This window comes from Nothobranchius furzeri, chromosome 3 (genome assembly GCF_043380555.1).
Source record: "Nothobranchius furzeri strain GRZ-AD chromosome 3, NfurGRZ-RIMD1, whole genome shotgun sequence".
Taxonomy (NCBI): Eukaryota; Metazoa; Chordata; class Actinopteri; order Cyprinodontiformes; family Nothobranchiidae; genus Nothobranchius; species Nothobranchius furzeri.
In genome coordinates, this window is record NC_091743.1 from 92,180,669 (window position 1) to 92,202,839 (window position 22,171).

The window sequence follows — 22,171 nt, forward strand, 5'->3', positions numbered from 1 at the left end:
ATTCGAGCTATGGCTCACAGATGCTTTGGATAAACCTTAGACACGCTGTGTTAATGTGTTGCCTCAGCTTTATCTCTCCTCTCCCCTCAACTTGTATTCGTCATCGGCACATCACATTACACCGAGGATTATTCCTAGAGGGTTCTCTCATCTTTCTTCATTTGCAAGCTTTCATTTCTAGACTATCGGGTCATTCTAGATGTTTTTCCCCTCTTGCAGTGCCGAAGGACCCAAACCCACAGTGGAGAAGAGTGGCTTGGAGCTATGACTGCACTTTGCTGGCCTACGCCGACAGCACAGGCACCGTCCGGCTTTTTGACCTCATAGGCAGCGAGCTCTTTGTCATCCCGCCGGTAACTATGACGACACATGCTTTTTAGCCTTTTTTTCCTTCTTAAAAACACACTCTGACTGGTTCAAAACAAAAACAAATGACTCACTAGCCTCATAAAATACTAAAAATTAGTGATGCACCGATATGAAATGTTTGGGCCAATATCAGTGTAACTGACAATCACTGTCACATGACTAAACAAATACCCCCCCCCCCCCAACAGATAAATAAACAGAAACAAGAAGGAAAAATAATCTGCTGTTAATATCGGCCCAGTTTCATTTATCAGACCGATACAGACTAACATCTGCCGATACCAATATTGGTGCCGATATCTTGTACATCCCTACTAAAAATAATGATTTTTTTTAGTAAACCTTCTAAAAGCAGGTGACGCAGCACACTTTCATGCTTAGTAGTCCATAAACGTAACAACTAGGTGATCTTGTTAAATGCATAATTATTTCTTAAAATGTACGTTTTGAAAGTGTGGAACCCTGAAAACCCATTTTCAGTGATTGTTTCTGAGTTTTTCATGCAGGCTGAACATGAAAATAGTCTCCTAGACCTATCTCCTGTGTTAGCTTCTGATGAAAAATAGATGGCGAAACTCTTTAGATATAACATCCTGACAGATGGACGTCACACAGTCCCTTAGCATTTCCCATCTTGACTCACGACGTGGAAGGCTCTTGTTCTTTCATTGTCTGGGACTCACCAGTCAACATCTTGGCTAGTTTAAGCTAACCATTAGCATGAGCAACTTCACCACACTGCAGGAACTCCTCCAAACGTGTGTGTGTGTGGAGATAAAACATCAAGGTTGTGAGTCAGCGGTAGAGTCGCGCTGCTGTTATCCATTCTGTGACGATGTGTCCAAATATCAGGAAGTACAACTCCAAAACCGGTCGCCTGAAGCTGTGATGTGGGCATCTTTTAGTTCCTAGAAATGATGCGTCGGTATAGTTTATTCCCTCAAGAAACGACTTACAAGGCGTTAATTTCTACAAGCGATCACTGCACATCTTTAAAGTTTAAACCTAGTAAAAGTTTAGTTCATGTCTTAAGATAATAAAAAAATCATAAATGTCTTTTTCACGTATTTTTTTCGATAAATCGGCTGTGAAATCTAGGATAAATGAATGCCTTGTGAGTCGTTTTCTGAGGGGAAATAAAGCTCTGGTGCTTCTGTTTCACGGGATAGGAGTTTGTCGGGGAAGTGGGGCTCAGAAAACCGTAGGCTTACGAGTCTCATCTCTGATTGGCTAACTGCATCACAACTCTTCCCCGCCGTCATTCGCTTTTCTTCCTTGTGTAAAAAATGCTACGTTCATGTTTTTTCTCCAGAAATAACAAGTTCAGACGTGTTCCGCCATGTTGTGGACTGCTATTGGTTAGCTTCTACTAACCGAACTAACTCTCTGTTGGCCACAAACTCGTCTTCCGTGGTCCCTAGCCAAGGTGGGCGGGGCCACAGACACTAATATTTTCCTGTGGCGTAGAAGGAACTGTCTTCTTCTGGACCAATCATTTTCCCGTCTCTTTCCTATTGTCAGCTGATGCAGGTGATGGGGTCGTGGACCGTTTGAACGTATTGGGCCCATAGTGGCGGGTCATATGAGAATACGTGTTATACGGTTTTTCACCGAACGAGACCTTTTATTAACAAAAACGTGAAGTTCTGTTCGTTTATGTATGAATGTTAAAAGTGGAATTCCACAGGGCTGGTTGTAACGTGTTTGGCCGTCTCTGATCTCTATAGTGTGTTTTTAAATTTTGTGTAGAAATTTTAGTCTGAGCTAATATTACATGACCTTTGACCTTTTCAATAAGGTAGAGCCTTGCAGCTGGAGGAGAATCAGCTGCTTACCCGTTAGACCTACTGGTCACTAACGGCCTGTTTCTACTACTCAGCACAGCGTGGCTCGACTCGACTCGACTCGGGCTTTAGTGGGCGGGCTCGTCAGAGCTGGGCAGACCTGAGGTCTAGATGTAGCATGAGGTGAAGATAGAAGCAGTGTTTTGCTCCTGTTCAGTCTTCTACTAACTCCCTGAAGAAAAGAGCTGGAAAAGGCTGCGGGCAGCTAGGCAGAACTCTCTGGACCACCCAGTGACTCCGCCCCCTAGATAGTCAGTTACTGGCGTATTCTGACGTCGTGTTTTTGCTTCGTTTGGAACCACAACGACGCAGGAACCGTTAAAGGAGTAGCAACCAAGTCGCGCTGCGTCCAGTAGAGGAAAAGGTCCCGTAGGACACCAGAGTTTAGTATCTTATGGAAACACACACTAAGTTATTGTTACGGTACCACATGTGTGTATGTGTGTGTGAATGGGTGAATGACTGTGTTGTAAAGCGCCTTGAGGGGTTCCAGGACTCTAGAAGGCGCTATATCAAATAAATCTGTGTGAAACATCTGTGCGTCACAACGTCAGACCAATTGAAAGGTCACTAGGAGAGCATGCAGACTGCACCCAGCTGGGAATCAAACCCGGGACCTTCCTGCTCCACGGAGCTAAATAATCAAAGTGAATGAAGATCCAGCTGTTTACCCGAGTGAGTTACAGTGGATGTAACCCTAACCCTCTCCTGAGATGAGTCAGGCGAAGGTCCTCCACTTTCACTGAGCACTTTCAGCAGCCGTCACATCGAGGAGAAACGTCTAACCCTCCTGGTCAGGAACACTCTACTCTTAGACACGGGGCTTTTTTCAGTTCTACATTCATCATCTGTTGCTTCCTCCTCTCCATTCTGATCTCCGTGTCCTCTTTAGCCCGTCTTCATCACCTTCCATCTTTAATGTTTCACATCTGTGCTGCTCTTACATCCCTCTCATCCTCGCTTGTCTCCCTTTTCTCCCATCAAATCCATTCCTGCCCCCATTTCACCCCCATCCGATTATTCTTCCATCATTATTCCCACATTTCTGCCCGTCATTCCTCCGTTTCTTTATTTGCTCTGTCAGACAGCGCGAGCAGACGCTCGTCCATCTCCCCGGCCACATTACCCTCTGAAAGTCTGCTCCCCTCAGCGCCGCTGCACTCCTCCTGTTGTCGCCGTTAAGTGCACTGGCTTGCTGCTATTTCTGGAGGAGATGATAGAAAAGTCAAACTGACAGAAAGTGTGAAGAGAATTCAGATTTGCTCGTCTCGTCTCTTTAACTTTGTCTCTTATGGTTTGTTCCCTGACTGCCTGTCTCCTCTCTTCATCTTTTTTCTTATTTATGTTCATTTCTTGTTGCGTCTTTGCTGCTTACCCTTTTAAAAACCTGTTGAAAGCACAAAATATGTTGTTTTTTTCCCACACTTCCTTGTCTCCCTCTGTCCTGATCCAGGTGGGGAGTTTTCCTGGAGATTTCAGTTGTGCTGTCGCAGGCCTCATCTTCTTGGAGTACACGGCGAGTGCTCAGTGGTCAGCTGAGCTTCTTGTGATCACATACGGTGGTGGACTCAAGAGCTATCTAGTAAGGTGAGAGACGCAAGGAGCTGCCTTTCTCCCTGGAGATAACAAGGTCCAGGTAGACCTGTCATGTCATTGTTGTTTGTGGAGTTTTGGGGATCTTTTGCTTGTTGGAAAACTCGGCTGCTATGAAGTTTCATTTGGTGCTCTCTATGTTTATTAAATACTTTAAAATCAAGTCTTGTTCATTAAGATTTGCTTAATCTACAAGTCGTCTGGCTCCTGATAACGGTGACACCGTCTCCTTGATGTAATACTTGGTAGTTTTTGAGATTGGAGCCTTTACCAACACAAAAATAGCTCACAGTCACGATCATCCAAACTGATGTATAAACTATATTAACCAGGGCCGCTGTCCTACATGCTTTAGTTGTTTATCGGCTCTAACGCACCTGATTAGAGTCAATTGGGAATCTGTAGAAGCTGGAGATGAAGAAGTTGAGCAATAACCCCGGAAATGTTCTGCGTGCACCCCACCCCCTCTCTCACGGACAAATCACGTTTGATATGGCAGTGTGATGTCATGTGATGTTGTTTCCCTCCACTGCCAGGATGAAAGCCATGAAAAACACACTGTTGCACTTCCCAAACGGATGCATTGGCGTCATCTACATAGATGACATCGCGTTGCTACAATAGTCTTTTTGAGGTTTTACGTCCAAAAGGGTTCAAATGAAGGCGACTGGACTTTGGGTTTCGCTTCTCACCCGAGGAGCTTTGCCAATTCTGACTGGAATGTGGGAGGGTCAAGCTTACAAGCTGTAGCTGTCTATTGTTGCTTAATGAGCAGAAACTCACTCTGAAGGCCCTCCTCCCTACCCCTGATTAGCACGCGACTAAACCGTCCTACTGTGGGACTACACTCAGCTGAAAATCCAGTTCACCTTCTTGTAGCTGGACTGTTCAAGTCCTTCTATAACTTCCAGACCAACTCCATTGACTCCTCTGCTTCTGCTCATTAGATTACAACCCTGGCACTTTGCACATCACCCTCTTTTACTCGTTGACATTTTCAACACATTAAATGACATTTAATTTCTTCCTCTTCAAATGAGCTGCCCTGCTTTCGGCTCTTGCATGTCTTAACATTTCATCTTGGCTAACTTCTTTCCGAGGGAAAAGATGCTGATGGTTCAACTCCCGTCAGACACACTCATGCTTTCTGCCTATGTGTATGTCAACTGGCATTTTGATTGGCCTAAAAATACCTTTTTTTTACAGTTAAATCCAACAAGCACATTTTTCTTTGTAGCACATTGAGTACAGCTGATACAACACAGACAGGTCAAGTACACACTCGAATCAACGGACACCTTTATTTAAATAGTTTATGTTACTCTGAACTCGACCGCATACAGGTGCTAGTCATAAATTAGAACATCATGACAAAAGTATTTATTTCAGTAATTCCATTCAGAAAGTAAATTTGTATATTAGATTCATTCATTACACTCAGACTGATATATTTCAAATGTTTATTTCTTAACGGTGATGATTATACCTGACAACTAATGAAAACCACATATTCGGTCGCTCAGGAAATGAGAACATCAGTTAAGACCAATGCAAAATAAGACCTTTTAGAAATGTAAAAGTATGAGCATGTACAGCAATCAGTGTTAGGCTGGGGCTCCTTTGGTCTGGATTTCTGCAGTGATGCGGTGTGGCATGGAGTCCATCAGTATGTGACACTGCTTGGGTGTTAGGAGAGCCCATGGTGCTCTGATAGTGGTCTTCAGCTCTTCTGTATTGTTGGGTCTGGCTTATTTAATCTTCCTCTTCACAATAACCCATAGATTTTCTATGGGGTTAAGGTCAGGAGAGTTTGCTGGCCAATCAAGAACAGGGACACCATGGTCCTTAAACCAGGTACTGGTAGCTTTGGCTCGGCGTGCGTGTCAAGTCCTGTTGGAAAAGGAAATCTGCATCTCCATAAAGTTGGTCAGCAGCAGGAAGCAGGAAGTGATCTAAAACATCCTGGTAGATGGCTGCATTGACCTTGGACCTCAAAAAACACAATGGACCAACACCAGCAGATGTCATGAGACCCCAAACCATCACTGACTGTGGAAACCTTTCACTGGACCTCAGTCATTGTGGATTCTGTGCCTCTTCTCTCTTCCTCCAGACTCTGGGACCTTGATTTCCAAAGGAAATGAAACATTTACTTTCATCAGAGAAGAAAACTTTGAACCACTCAGCAGGCCAGTCCTGTTTGTCTTTAGCCCAGGGCAGACTCTAGTTCGAAAGTGGCTTGACACAAGGAATGCGATGGCTGAGACCATGTCTGTGTCTGGTGGTTCTTGAAGCACTGACTCCAGCTGCAGTCCACTTTTAGTGGATCTCCCCCACATTTTTCAATGGGTTTTGTTTCCCAATCCTCTCCAGAGTGTGGTTATTCCTTTTGCTTGTACACATATTTTCTACCACGTCTTGTCCTTCTCTTCACCTCTCTATTAATGTGCTTGGACGCAGAGCTCTGCATAGCCAGCCTCTTTAGCAATGACCTTTTGTGTCTTGCCCTCCTTGTGCAAGGTGTTAATGGGTGTCTTTCGGACAACTGTCTGGTCAGTGGTCTTCCCCATGATTGTGTAGCCTACAGGACTAGACTGAGAGACCATTTAAAGGCTTTTGCAGGTGTTTTGAGTTAAGACGCTGATTAGAGTGTAGCACTGGGAGTCTTCAATATTGAACCTTTTCACAATATTCTAATATTCTGAGATACTAAATTTGGGATTTTCATTAGTTGTCAGTTATAATCATCAAAATGAAAGAAATAAACTTTTGAAATGCAAGTTTCACTTTTTGAATAGAATTACTGAAATAAATCAAGTTTGTCATGATGTTCTAATTTTATGACCAGCACCTGTACAGGATAACTAACCTGAGAAACCCAATTTGTTGAATCCAAATCAAACCAAAACGCCCTCTAGTGTCTGGATGCAGTATGAGTTTTAAGTCTCACCCTCTCCAAGTAACCAAACGAGATTATTCCTAGATAATCTTTCCCGTTTGTTCGGTTTCACTTCAGTTCATGTCGATAGCACCAAATCACAACAAGAGTCATTTCGAGGAGCTTTACAAAATAAACATTTAGACTGAGCTTACTAATCAGTGCATGAAGTTCAGTTCATTTTATCATGAAGTTTTCTGTCAAAGGAAACCCAGCAGATTGCATCGAGTCACTGACTTGTTATTAACTTTAGTTGATTCCCATAAGTTCTCAACAAGGGAAGAAAGTGGCGGTTGCTTTATTTCATCTTTATGTTGTTGATGACGATGATGATTCAGTGTTATCCCAACAGGAAATTAGCATGTTTTATGCATCTCTAGGCGCCAGCAGTGTCAGCCCAGTCGTAGATGGGCTTAACCCTATCCTGGACCATTTAAATCCCACCCAAGCGTTCGTAATTAATTTATGTACCAAGGCTGTTTTCCTTTTCAGTTACCAGTAGCCAAAAATCCGACCTCATAACACACCGAAACGGTGATTTCATGATCCGTCTTTTCCATTCAGCCTTTAGTAAGCACTTGCATGCTCAAACTAGGCGGTTGACTTTAATGTGTTTATTAATCTGAAAATCTGTTAATCAGTGCGACTGAATTGGACCCTTTTCCACCCACAACCCTCGCACGTCTCACCTTAAAAAAGCTACAGAATTCGCTAATTGTTGTCAACCAGCGTAAATAAAGTCAGGTGCAGCAAACATTTAATCAGGAGTTTCAGTTGGCACTAAATTATACTGCTGCAGGATTATTTCTTGGCCAAAATCAGAATTTTAGCTGCATTTTCTGTATAATGTTGTTTGTGAGGCGAGTCGATGCAGCACACTAGTATTTTTATTTTTTTTACCTAAATGTCGAAGGCAGGCATGGCTCTCTTTGAATACCAATTCCAGTGCCTGAATCTCCTTCCTCAGACATACATGCTAAATATTTTATCACATCTGATTTATGTATGCTCTCTCCTCGTGGCTCCTATCATCATCACATTTAAATGTAGCTTTAGCTCTTTGTTTTTTTCTCCCCCTCTCAGAGATTTCTCATTTGTTTCATTGCAGTTGTCACACCAGGCCATGGTGCAGTGACGATCCCAATGCACAGGATGAAGTTTAGCAAGTGTGTGTGTTGAATCTTAATTAGATGATGTCCTGCACTCCTCCTTCAGTTTGGGATCAGTACTGATGTTTGCAGAAAATGGAGGAAAATGCTGATTTATTCTCATATTGCAGGCGGAGAGATTGTGTTAGCTGCCTTTGAGGTATAAGCGTGTGTGTGTGCGTGTGTGTAATTAAGATGTGGAAGAGCAGATTTCCTCAGGAAGTGTGTTTTTGAAGGTTTAGCACGCAGCTCGTGTTCCCTTTTCCTTTTTAGCGTGATGCATTCTAATAATGTTGCTAAACACTTGAAATTAGAGTCTCATATCTACAGCTGAGGTGGTTTTCTCTCCCGGGGACTTTGGTGCACGTTTTAGCATGTGCACATGCACACACACTCTTGCTGGCAATGTCAAAAACAACCAAATGTTTGGACGGATCTAACCTGTCAAAATTTCTAAAATCCCCCGCTTATTTCCATTCCCTCCTTATCACCTCCTCTCCATACATTTCCTCAGATTTCCCCTGTGAGATGTCCCAACACAGTTACACAACACGTACCAATCTAGTTTAAATCACTCCCCCAGCCCTTAATTATATTATATATTTTGCCATGTCTCATTTTAATTGCAGCTGGGAGAGAAATAGCTCTGTCATCTTCCTGAAACCTCTTTGCTGCACCGGTAACGGTTTTCATACGAGTGTTTGTGATTCCATTATTTACGTGCCAGAGGTTAATTAGATTTGATTGTCTTTCCTGCTGTTTTTCAGCGTGGGAACCAATCAGACCTTTCAGGAGAACCACACCTTCAGCTTCTCCACCCACCAGTCCCACGGCATCACCTCCGCCGCCTACCTCCCCTCTCACCGGTACGTTTGCAGCATTTAGCCTGGAATGCTTGTCGAATGTTACTTAATATGATGATTTATTTTCTTCTTTTTGCTACTATTAAGCTTTTAATCCATCAGTGGCAGCCTAATTAATATCTGTAGCCTTCACTTGACTCCCTGGAGAATTTATTTTCTCTTGAGTACTGTACAGTCCAAGACTGCTTCCATTACTGCAGCGTTTGATCACAAGTGTTTTTCTTACATTTATATTCAGGCGTCTGCAGGCGTCCTTACAGATCCTTAGGATCAGTTTTCATCCTGAAACCTGTTGCCAATGAAGCCACGCCATACAGCGCTTTAAATATGTGGAGCTGAAAGTTGCTGAGGTTTCCAACTCTTTCATCATTTCTTATCTCCTCATCCCAAATTATTTTTGTTTTGATACATGTGTGTGAACTAGATTAGTCATTCCAGTTAGATGTGTGTGAACTAGGGCTGGGGGTAAACGATTATTTTTAAAACTATTATTCTGACGATTATTTTATCGAATAGTCGACTATTCTAATGACTATTTAGAAAATTAATCTAATGATTATTTTTCTATTGCACAATTAACAAAAACCAGAAAATCTCAAATAAATTCCTCAAAAAAATTGATAAATTCTTACTGTAAGAGAATAAACACTACAGGCCTTCCATTTTGTATAACACTGCTTTTATTGTGTTGCGGTTGTTTATGTTCTGGTGACGTGTAGAACTTGGGAGTGCAGGCTGCTGCCTGAGAGGTGGTAGAAGATGGAGTGTCTCCATGCTGCTTTGTTTTGGTCACTTATGTGCGTGAGGCGAGTGGTCTTACGGGTTAAACCAAACTCAAGGTGATATTTTACACTAAACCGAAAACCCACAACACTCTAAATGTAATAAAAGGGAGATCTACACCACAAAAAAGATGAACTCTAAACCAAAACGTAACAGCTTATCCCAACGCAAGAAGCTGTTAGCGAAGATGCTAACAGTAGCTTTACCAACGTTAAGTTTAAGTTACCAAGTTTAAATAAACCAAAAACACCCAGCAGCAAACAGACCAGCACGGAGGAGAGACTGCTACCACCAAAACAGCTCTCCTAATGTCTGAAAGAAGCTCCTTAATGAAGGGAGAAGCGCTCCCGGTGATGTTCTACATCTGCGGTAGAGACGAAGCAGCGCATCTGACCCCGGAAGTTGTTGTCCGTTGCCGGGAGACGAAGGCGGGCAAAACAGGAAAATAATCTAGTAGTGGACGGACGTTGTTCCGGGTCTTCGGTATTTGGCGGAGATGTTAGTGAAGGCGGAGAAGAGGGCGAGCTAGAGGAAAAACAGGCAGATTCCTCCTCTATTTACAAACTCCTGGGGATGCAACAAGTGGGCGTGGTGCGTCGACTTCCGGATCTGACGTCGACAAATTTTTAGAATCGAGCCGTCGACGTTGTCGAGGCTTCGCTACAGCCCTAGTGTGAACTAAATTAGTTATTCCAGTTCGATGTGTGTGAACTAGATTAGTTATTCCAGTTTGATGTGTGTGAACTAAATTAGTCATTCCAGTTCGATGTGTGTGAACTAAATTAGTTATTCCAGTTCGATGTGTGTGAACTAGATTAGTCATTCCAGTTTGATGTGTGTGAACTAGATTAGTTATTCCAGTTCGATGTGTGTGAACTAGATTAGTCATTCCAGTATGATGTGTGTGAACTAGATTAGTTATTCCAGTTCGATGTGTGTGAACTAAATTAGTTATTCCAGTTCCATGTGTGTAAACTAGATTAGTTATTCCAGTTTGATGTGTGTGAACTAGATTAGTTATTCCAGTTCGATGTGTGTGAACTAGATTAGTCATTCCAGTATGATGTGTGTGAACTAGATTAGTTATTCCAGTTCGATGTGTGTGAACTAAATTAGTTATTCCAGTTCCATGTGTGTAAACTAGATTAGTTATTCAAGTTCGATGTGTGTGAACTAGATTAGTCATTCCAGTTTGATGTGTGTGAACTAGATTAGTTATTCCAGTTCGATGTGTGTGTGAACTAGATTAGTTATTCCAGTTCAATGTGTGTGAACTAAATTAGTTATTCCAGTGCGATGTGTGTGAACTAGATTAGTTATTCCAGTTTGATGTGTGTGAACTAAATTAGTTATTCCAGTTCGATGTGTGTGAACTAGATTAGTCATTCCAGTTCGATGTGTGTGAACTAGATTAGTCATTCCAATATGATGTGTGTGAACTAGATTAGTTATTCCAGTTCGATGTGTGTGAACTAAATTAGTTATTCCAGTTCCATGTGTGTAAACTAGATTAGTTATTCCAGTTCGATGTGTGTGAACTAGATTAGTCATTCCAGTTTGATGTGTGTGAACTAGATTAGTTATTCCAGTTCGATGTGTGTGTGAACTAGATTAGTTATTCCAGTTCAGTGTGTGTGAACTAAATTAGTTATTCCAGTGCGATGTGTGTGAACTAAATTAGATATTCCAGTTCGATGTGTGTGAACTAGATTAGTCATTCCAGTATGATGTGTGTGAACTAGATTAGTTATTCCAGTTCGATGTGTGTGAACTAGATTAGTCATTCCAGTATGATGTGTGTGAACTAGATTAGTTATTCCAGTTCGATGTGTGTGAACTAAATTAGTTATTCCAGTTCCATGTGTGTAAACTAGATTAGTTATTCCAGTTCGATGTGTGTGAACTAGATTAGTCATTCCAGTTTGATGTGTGTGAACTAGATTAGTTATTCCAGTTCGATGTGTGTGTGAACTAGATTAGTTATTCCAGTTCAATGTGTGTGAACTAAATTAGTTATTCCAGTGCGATGTGTGTGAACTAGATTAGATATTCCAGTTCGATGTGTGTGAACTAAATTAGTTATTCCAGTTCGATGTGTGTGAACTAGATTAGTCATTCCAATATGATGTGTGTGAACTAGATTAGTTATTCCAGTTCGATGTGTGTGAACTAGATTAGTCATTCCAGTTCGATGTGTGTGAACTAGATTAGTCATTCCAGTTTGATGTGTGTGAACTAGATTAGTTATTCCACTTCGATGTGTGTGAACTAGATTAGTCATTCCAGTATGATGTGTGTGAACTAGATTAGTTATTCCAGTTCGATGTGTGTGAACTAAATTAGTTATTCCAGTTCCATGTGTGTAAACTAGATTAGTTATTCCAGTTCGATGTGTGTGAACTAGATTAGTCATTCCAGTTTGATGTGTGTGAACTAGATTAGTTATTCCAGTTCGATGTGTGTGTGAACTAGATTAGTTATTCCAGTTCAATGTGTGTGAACTAAATTAGTTATTCCAGTTCGATGTGTGTGAACTAGATTAGTTATTCCAGTTTGATGTGTGTGAACTAGATTAGATATTCCAGTTCGATGTGTGTGAACTAAATTAGTTATTCCAGTTCGATGTGTGTGAACTAGATTATTCATTCCAGTTCGATGTGTGTGAACTAGATTAGTTATTCCAGTTCGATGTGTGTGAACTAAATTAGTTATTCCAGTTCGATGTGTGTGAACTAGATTAGTTATCCTAGTTCGATGTGTGTGAACTAGATTAGTTATCCCAGTTTGATGTGTGTGAATTAGATTAGTTATTCCAGTTTGATATGTGTGAACTAGATTAGTTATTCCAGTTCGATGTGTGTGAACTAGATTAGTCATTCCAGTTCGATGTGTGTGAACTAGATTAGAGTTATTCCAGTTCGATGTGTGTGAACTAGATTAGTTATCCTAGTTCGATGTGTGTGAACTAGATAAGCTATCCCAGTTCGATGTGTGTGAACTAGATTAGAGTTATTCCAGTTCAATGTGTGTGGACTAGATTAGTTATCCTAGTTCGATGTGTGTGAACTAGATTAGTTATCCCAGTTCGATGTGTGTGAACTAGATTAGTTATCCTAGTTCGATGTGTGTGAACTAGATTAGTTATTCCAGTTCGATATGTGTGAACTAGATTAGTTATTCCAGTTCGATGTGTGTGAACTAGATTAGTCATTCCAGTTCGATGTGTGTGAACTAGTTCAGAGTTATTCCAGTTCGATGTGTGTGAACTAGATTAGTTATCCTAGTTCGATGTGTGTGAACTAGATTAGTTATTCCAGTTCGATGTGTGTGAACTAAATTAGTTATTCTAGTTTGATGTGTGTGAACTAGATTAGTTATTCCAGTTCGATGTGTGTGAACTAGATTAGTTATCCTAGTTCGATGTGTGTGAACTAGATTAGTTTTCCCAGTTCGATGTGTGTGAACTAGATTAGTTATCCTAGTTCGATGTGTGTGAACTAGATTAGTTATTCCAGTTTGATGTGTGTGAACTAGATTAGTTATCCTAGTTCGATGTGTGTGAACTAGATTAGTTATCCTAGTTCGATGTGTGTGAACTAAATTAGTTATTCCAGTTCGATGTGTGTGAACTAAATTAGTTATTCTAGTTTGATGTGTGTGAACTAGATTAGTTATTCCAGTTCGATGTGTGTGAACTAGATTAGTTATTCCAGTTCGATGTGTGTGAACTAGATTAGTTATCCTAGTTCGATGTGTGTGAACTAGATTAGTTTTCCCAGTTCGATGTGTGTGAACTAGATTAGTTATCCTAGTTCGATGTGTGTGAACTAGATTAGTTATTCCAGTTTGATGTGTGTGAACTAGATTAGTTATCCTAGTTCGATGTGTGTGAACTAGATTAGTTATCCTAGTTCGATGTGTGTGAACTAAATTAGTTTTTCCAGTTCGATGTGTGTGAACTAAATTAGTTATTCTAGTTTGATGTGTGTGAACTAGATTAGTTATTCCAGTTCGATGTGTGTGAACTAGATTAGTTATTCCAGTTCGATGTGTGTGAACTAGATTAGTTATCCTAGTTCGATGTGTGTGAACTAGATTAGTTTTCCCAGTTCGATGTGTGTGAACTAGATTAGTTATCCTAGTTCGATGTGTGTGAACTAGATTAGTTATTCCAGTTTGATGTGTGTGAACTAGATTAGTTATCCTAGTTCGATGTGTGTGAACTAGATTAGTTATCCTAGTTCGATGTGTGTGAACTAAATTAGTTATTCCAGTTCGATGTGTGTGAACTAAATTAGTTATTCTAGTTTTATGTGTGTGAACTAGATTAGTTATTCCAGTTCGATGTGTGTGAAGTAGATTAGTTATCCTAGATCGATGTGTGTGAACTAGATTAGTTTTCCCAGTTCGATGTGTGTGAACTAGATTAGTTATCCTAGTTCGATGTGTGTGAACTAGATTAGTTATCCTAGTTCAATGTGTGTGAACTAGATTAGTTATTCCAGTTCGATATGTGTGAACTAGATTAGTTATTCCAGTTCGATGTGTGTGAACTAGATTAGTTATCCCAGTTCGATGTGTGTGAACTAGATTAGTTATTCCAGGTCGATGTGTGTGAACTAGATTAGTTATTCCAGTTCGATGTGTGTGAACTAGTTCAGAGTTATTCCAGTTCGATGTGTGTGAACTAGATTAGTTATCCTAGTTCGATGTGTGTGAACTAGATTAGCTATCCCAGGTCGATGTGTGTGAACTAGATTAGTTATTCCAGTTCGATGTGTGTAAACTAGTTCAGAGTTATTCCAGTTCGATGTGTGTGAACTAGATTAGTTATCCTAGTTCGATGTGTGTGAACTAGATTAGTTATCCCAGTTCGATATGTGTGAACTAGATTAGTTATTCCAGGTCGATGTGTGTGAACTAGATTAGTTATTCCAGTTCGATGTGTGTGAACTAGATTAGTTATTCCAGTTCGATGTGTGTGAACTAGTTCAGAGTTATTCCAGTTCGATGTGTGTGAACTAGATTAGTTATCCTAGTTCGATGTGTGTGAACTAGATTAGCTATCCCAGTTCGATGTGTGTGAACTAGATTAGAGTTATTCCAGTTTGATGTGTGTGAACTAGATTAGATATTCCAGTTCGATGTGTGTGAACTAGATCAGTTTTTCCAGTTCGATGTGTGTGACTCTTTTTTATTTTTGAGGAAAGAAAACAGGTTTTTTGCAGGTGATTTTTCACCAGCTTGTAGAAAGTGAAGACATTTCTAAAAAAAGTGACCTTTTGTCAAAAAAATGTCTGCTGCACAGTGGCGGTACTAGAAAGTTTTCAAAGGGGGCCAGTGAAAATTTTGGGGTGGCACACCAAATTGGTAACTGCTCTTTCATCGTTTTTCATTAAAACAGCATCTTTACCTCAGCACAAAGTTTTCAGAAAAAAGACAAAATTTCAATCATTTACTTGATTTGTTGTTTCAAGTTTTATGGTTTTAGATTTTTAAAAAGGTTTAATTTCCCCCTTGCTGTTGTTGTGAATATTGGGCAAGCGAATAATTTGTAAGCTTTTACTTACTTTTTGGATTCTTCAATAAAATTCGTAAATATGGAAATATTTATCGATTTTACTACGTAATTAGGATATCCGGAGATATGCCTCTGGGCACCACCCTATATAACAAGGGAAAATGAATCCAAACCTCTTATCAGTCTGTCTTAAAGTTTGTAAAATTTGTTTACGAGCAGCAGTCATAAATTCATATCACACAAACAAACTCATCTGAGACAAAAATCTTAATTGGCAGTACATTTATTAACTAATATAATTGCTTCAGCTCCTTCTGAAGCGTTTAGCCAATCAATATTAACCAACTGATTTTATCAAATGAATAACAAACAATGAAACAATGAAATTATACTGTAAAACAATCTGACCCAATGGATGTGTGTTTAAGTCTTGTCCCCTACCAACACTAAAAACAAGTATGTGTGTGTGTGTGTCCCCAAACAGGGAAAACCAGAATGTGTGTGTGTGTGGGTGGGCAACTTGCACTTTAAACTTCCGAAGCACGTTCAATCACAGTAGAACTTTACAGACTTCAAAACCGCTTCACAAAGATCAATAAACAACACAAAAGATCAATCATAAATGAAATATCTGATAGTTTATCAGCCTGGCCACAGCATAAAAACTACTTAAGATATTAAACAATGGCAAAAACACAACGGCTTACTCTTAAAATGATCCGATGGCGTTTTTGGTACGGAGAAGGAAAGCCGTCTGTTAATTTGAAGCAATCGCGCGGTTTGATTGCTTATTCGGAACTTATTAGAGAGAAACGGAAGGAAGAGAAAGAGGAGAGAAAAACTCTTGTTTATCGAACCCGAAGCGTCCCCCGGAGTTCAAACGAACCAGATGGCGGTTCCGTTGCTTTTCAGCGGCTCGGTGTTCGATCCACTTCAGCAGCCAGGCCTCCCGCGTGCTGTCCGGAGCCGTAGCAAACGAGTGCGTCTTTCAACGCCAGTTGAACTGAACAAAAGACGGATAAGTTTCGTTTTTCACTGGGATTTATAGCTTTTCAGCGGTCCGGCGGCTGGACTCTGTGTGGGTCAGCACATGCGCGGAACTTGCTTTGGTGACGTCATCACGTTGCTTCCGGGTGCAAAGAATCCTGGGAAATGAAGTTGTTGCTGGCGCAGATTTTGAATCTGCTTTTTCAGAGCGCAGTCTTTTGGAGAAATTACTGCATAGTAATTTTCTCATGAGGGCAGACCCTCAACACTGTTTCAATGAAAACATCCACAAAATACTTTTGGGATTTCTACTTGAATTTGAAAAATGGTGAGCCTTAGCAACATACATGTGTGTTTAAATTATGATTTATCAAAATAAAATAAAATAATTTATTGCTTTAACATTTATGTTGTGATTAAAGAATATGAATGTGTGGTTTGTGTGAACATGAATGTGATTCAGGGGGGTGGGGGATGATTTTCCCTGAGGGGGGCAACAATTTTCTAGCCATATCCCCCCCTGCTGTCCCTTGGGAGCACCACTGCTGCTACAGTGCAGAATTTTGTTCCCTTGTCTAAAAACACAGTTTTCTACTTGAAAATGGTCACAGTCTTGGAGAAATAGCCAGTCTACGGTGAAGGACACATTTTTTTGGGAACTTTTATTTGAGGCTGTTAAAGCAATCAGCCGAACCCAGTCTCACATAGGCTGGTGGGGCTTTCTGTACCTGAAAGCACGGTTGAGTGAAAGTAGTACAGTTTGGAAAAAAGAGGAAATGGAAGAATGCCAAAGCGAGTCTGTGGAAGCGGCAAGCGCCTTATCTCTTATAGATACATCCTGCACAAGCACGAGATGTTCCAGAGTCAAACGAGGCCGGGGGGGCCTCACTTTGGAATAAGTAACACATCTCTGTAATACCTGCAGGAAATCACTGCAGCGGTGCAGAATGTCCTTCCTGCCATTCAGAGGCTTTTGATTGATTATTTGGGGCTTATTTTGTGTGTCCCCCAGAGCTTTCGCCAGGGTCTGCATAAACCAGAGCTCACTTTGGCTCGGGAGAATTCTGACGTGGAAGCATAATGGATTTTGGCAGCTATCGTCAAATGTTGGCCAGCTGATAGATGAGATGAAACTTTAATGATCCCCGTGTGAAAACTGGGTCGGCATTGGAGAGGATAGGAGAGAGAAGAGGGGAAGGGTTGAGAAATCAGTTTAAAAAACAACGGATCTTGATAATGAAGATAATTGAGTGTGTGAGAATGTGTGCACTCATGCAAAGGTGCATCAGAAAAATTCAAATGAATGAGTGAGTCTGATTCATGAAGCCATGCGACTGCACAACGTTAGGCATGATTAACTGTATTATCACTCCTATTAGCTCCTCATCATTTGCAAAATAACCCTTAGAGTAACTTTCCTTTTTCACACACCAGGGGTCAGTGTTGAGCTGGAGAGCCTGTTTGTTTACACCTTAAAGTCAGAACCACTGACCCATGTGCTTTGTTTAACCGCCACTCTAACCAGATCTTTCTCCCTGATAAGCAGCCTTTAGTTCTTTCTCAGTAGCAGCTTGAGTCGGGGTTAAAGGTGCAGTCAAGATGGTGTGTGTGTGTGTGTTTGTAGATTGCTGCTGATAGGTGGCTGTGAGTCGGGAGACGATGGTGCGTCCAAGGCCTCGCGCAGCGGCATCACGGCCTGGAGGGCGCTCTCTAGCTCGCCACACTACAAGCAGGTCACCAGCTATGAGGACGACGTCAGTCCGGTGAGGAGGATGCTCACCTGTGCACCTTTTCATGCAACAAATCAGTATTTCAACAAACATGTTCTGTTCTTTCTTCTAGAAACAGAAGAGGGGCTTCCTCAAGATCCCCAGCTTTGGATTGTTCTCAAGAAGAGGAGACGAAAAGGTAGTAGAAAATGAAAGCTTGATGCTTTTTGCTTTTGATTCTATTTAATGAAAGCACCTGTGCACCTTTGTGTTGTCCAGGACGGCGTGTTTCGCATGAGTCTGAGTCCTGATGGGAGGCTTCTGGCTGTGATCCACTTCTCCGGTCGTTTGTCTCTTTGGGACGTCCCGTCCCTCAAGCAGAGGGTCACGTGGAGCCAGGAAGAGCAGGTACAGGTCCTGTTGCAGCCTTGACTTTAGACACTGCAGCGGTGTGTGTCAGTAATATTCTGCACGTTAGATGCTTGACTGACTGTATTAATGTAAGCTCTCCGTGCCCTGTTCGTGCGCGCGCGCGCGTGTGTGTGTGTGTGAGTGAGAGAGAGAGAGAGAGAGAGAGAGAGAGAGAGAGAGAGAGAAGTGGCTTATGGAGAACCCACCTTGGCAGAATGTTTTGCAGATGAATGCGGCGTATGTTCTGCTCTGCCGCCGGTGGAGCCGCTGCAAGTGTAAACAGGGTTATAGCAGATTAATTCCCCCCCCCACCCATCTTTCCATCACTCCCTGCAGCCTGGATTTGAGGAGATCAACCCAGAGTGGAGGGCATCACTGGAGAGAAGGAAGAGAATAAAAGGTATTTGGGCCTGAAGGTTTAGAAGGAGAGTGCACTTTGGGTACAGTGGTGTGATCTTTGAAAAGGCTGATTCATTGATTCACACGGTTATTTAGACATTTAAAGCTTATAGAGTATGGCCAGGCTAGTAAACATGTTTGGTAGAAATGCTTTAGGATGTTGACTCTAATCTTATTTTGACAGTTTCAGGCCAGTAGCGGTGACGGCTATGACGCCGTGTGTGAGCAGTAATCCATGCATAAGTGATGGCTCATGTCCCCACCCATAACTGTGTCTCAGAGGGCAGCAGTTTACCAAAGAATGCACCTTTTCCTGGGTACGAGGATGAAATCCCACAAGGCTACACAATGCTTTTATTTATTTATCCCAGATAAGGAGCAGTATTATCCACTGGTGGACGTGAGCTGGTGGAGTGACAACGCACTGATTCTGGCTCGCTGCTCCGGGTCGGTCACGGTCTCATCTGTGAAAACGTTGCGCAACCTTCTGGGGAAGTCTTGCGAGTGGTTTGAGCCGTCACCGAGAGTCACCGTCGCACACGATGGGGGCTTTCTCAGCCTGGAGGTAAATGTTACGCCATCTTCAATGATGTTTATGAGACAAAGCTTCTTAAATCCTGAAAATAAATGAATGAGTGAATGAGTTCATGAATGACGCTGCTTTAGAGCAGCTTGATTATGTGAAAAAATGTTAAATAAGTTTTCTAATCCTGTTTGTTTGGATTTCACACCTGATGTCTGTGAATTTCAGTAGCGCATTTAGCCAAGAATGCTCTTAATTTTGAACGGGGGGGTTATTTTAGGTTTTGTGTGAAAACATATCTAGGTCTACAAATGCGCATCACCACGTCATTAAACCAGACATGGAGAAAAGCAGAGGTGAAGTGGCTGCGAGCTCAGCGAACTTCAAATATTTCTTTCAGGAGGAAAGAACCACCATAAATCACGCAATTTGGTAAGAAGCAGCTACGCTAGGAGAGAGGAGATTCTGTGATGTCATATATGCGACGTGCCGACGTCTGATTTGTAGTCATGCTAATTCCAAACATTTACAAGCTGTAAAGGTACGTGACTGGCGTGGTCGAAACACACATTATTTTCCATTTAAAATGAAACACAACAAGTGCGATTCAGGGTGTAAGGCAAAGCGAATTAGAAAAGAGCTCTTTTAGCCCCACCCGCTTGCATTCATGTTTTTGTTCTTCTGGGAACCCGTGAGTCGACTGGAAAGGGAGGAGACTTGGGCTCCATGGAAAAATATTATTATATGTCATTGATGAGTCGTGTTGCCAGTGTGTTTTGCCCTCGATTTGCCATCTTTATGGTTATTTACAAGCAAAAACATCACCAGCAGCAGCAAAGTGTAGCACATTCTGGCCACCCAGGGGTCGGACAGTAGTTCTCTCAACTGAAATGATGTGATGCAAAACCTGTTGTGGTGTAAGTGCTCATAAAGTAAAAGCACTTTAGTATCTCTTTAAGGGCGACGCAGGCATGCAACGTGTCCAGAACACCCCGTTGGATAGGAAAAGGCAACACGGCTGTTGTGTTATTAACAGTATTAGAAGAGAAAATTGCTCTAAAGTGAAAATTTTCATATGATGCAAACAGTAAATTAGATTTATTCTTCATTTTTGTGGTTTGTTAGATGTTTTGTTTTCTGTTTTATTCTGGAAACTCTTAGGGAGTGTTTCACCAGCCAGTCCAAGCATTGTGGAGAGCGTGTGTGTGTGTGTGTGTGTGTGTGTGTGTGTGTTAGGCGTTAGTATTCTGTTGTTTCTCACTCAGGAGTGTCTGAGTCGTTTGTGCCATAAACACAAACTTTCCTGTGAAGGTGAATTTAGACTTTAGTTTGACCCCATGATGGAAAGTTCTTGCAGAAGAAGGTAAAAGTACAGGTTGTATTCTAAGTGTGCAGATGTGGAACCCTGTCTGAGATGATCACCAAAGACTAGAATAAAACAAGTGTTGAAGTACGAGGACGGCTCAGATTTAGAGCAGCGTGACCTTGCTGCCGGTCCGCGTTCATCCAGCCTGCTGAGTGGGTCAGAGGGTTAAATTCAGTGTTTTCCAGCTTGATCACAATTGGATTTAAAATGCGTTACAATGCTCATTTATTCATTTGCCGTCTACTGTTTAATGCTGTTGTATGATTTGTCCGATGGAAGGGAATGAGTGGGAATCCTCTAGCGTGTTAGTTGATGTTTAAGGACCACTTTTAAGGGAAATCTCCTAATCGTTCCTCTAAAAGGTATCCTGTGGTTTATGAAGCAAATAAACAAGATTCCCAATAGAAAAGTCTGCATTAAGCAGCATTATCAGCACCTTTCCTTCTTCTGATGGTTCATAAAGATCATCAGTTTAATAATATGGTTAAAGAAAAAAACCTTCCTCATCCACACTTGGTGGTGATAAAAGATGCAAATTTGGTTTTATTTCATTATAAAAGGAGTTTTATTGTGAAAATGTTCAGGTTTTCTCTTTGAGGACCATGTTTAGTTCCTCTCCTTCCATCCTCTCATATTGTGATTTGTTCACTTCCTGTTTATCAGTGTGAGGTGAAGCTCGCCCACAAGCGTGCCCGCTGGCTCAGTGACGGAGCCGGTGAGGATGAGGAGGGGGACGATGGCGACTCGGATTCGGATGAGGAGTCGTCAGCGAAGGCCCGATACTTCGGCTACATCAAACAGGGTCTGTATTATGCCACAGAAATGGAACGCTTTGCTCCTCCTCGCAAGCACCCCCGCACCGTCACCACGAACCACCGCCTGGTCAGTCTGAGGTCCACCACACCAGAGGAGCTGTATCAGCGGAAGGTAGGAGGAGTTCAGTGCCTTCTCATCATTTCTGCAGGAAATTAGAAATTTATTCTGGAAACATAATAAAAGCAAATCTATGGACGTCGGGATGCTGCAGATGTGTTGGTAAAGGTAACCTGTGTGGTGGTCTGAGGTGAGCTGACGAGGGCCTTTCTTCTGCCAATGCCGATATGTACTACTGATTTTCATGACCGATATCTGGATGCTTTCTAGATGTTTCCTGCAGTGGATGCACAGCCTTTCTGACCCTGAGTCAGTTTTCAAACACAGAGTTTAACCAACTCTTGAATCTTAATGTTGTCCACTGCATCGTATTAAGATCGAAGATCTAACCAAAGTTCATCAGACAGCTCAGTAACCTGACCAAGGGTTAGGGTTAGGAACACTTTATTGCTTTCAAACTGGTTTCAGTGGTTTCTTAACCAGAAACTTGAGCAACCTCATGCTGGGCAGCAGTTAAACAAGTGAACCACACCTTTAAATGAACAAACAGGTAAATAAAAATAAGTCGACTATAATGTTCCAGAGCATTTATTAAGCAGAGGTTTTTCAGGAACACAAATTAACATTTAAATAAATAAAACGTTTCACAAACATATTTAATAGGGATGTAAGGAAATGTTGCTATGGCAATATATCGTGCTATTTTTCCTGCAATATTACATTTAAATTCAAAAGGTGTGTATGCAGTTTTTGGAAGAATTTACATGCAAACATGTGTATTTTCGTTTCTTTTGGTGCAATTCAAACGCCGACCTCTAGTTGGCAGCAGTGTGCAATGGGCTTT

General features: G+C 41.5%; 1 protein-coding gene across 2 annotated transcripts in view; it reads left to right on the forward strand.

Annotated features, from left to right (window-relative positions):
* Nucleotides 1-22,171, forward strand: part of nbas (NBAS subunit of NRZ tethering complex) — a 283,815-nt gene that overhangs the window by 16,881 nt on the left and 244,763 nt on the right. For both annotated transcript variants that reach the window (XM_054733731.2, XM_054733732.2), the window contains exons 7-15: nucleotides 220-353; nucleotides 3,667-3,800; nucleotides 8,660-8,758; nucleotides 17,671-17,809; nucleotides 17,889-17,954; nucleotides 18,035-18,163; nucleotides 18,503-18,566; nucleotides 18,937-19,130; nucleotides 21,118-21,381. In XM_054733731.2, the coding sequence (XP_054589706.1) occupies nucleotides 220-353; nucleotides 3,667-3,800; nucleotides 8,660-8,758; nucleotides 17,671-17,809; nucleotides 17,889-17,954; nucleotides 18,035-18,163; nucleotides 18,503-18,566; nucleotides 18,937-19,130; nucleotides 21,118-21,381 (1,223 nt within the window). The remainder of the gene's footprint in view (nucleotides 1-219; nucleotides 354-3,666; nucleotides 3,801-8,659; nucleotides 8,759-17,670; nucleotides 17,810-17,888; nucleotides 17,955-18,034; nucleotides 18,164-18,502; nucleotides 18,567-18,936; nucleotides 19,131-21,117; nucleotides 21,382-22,171) is intronic.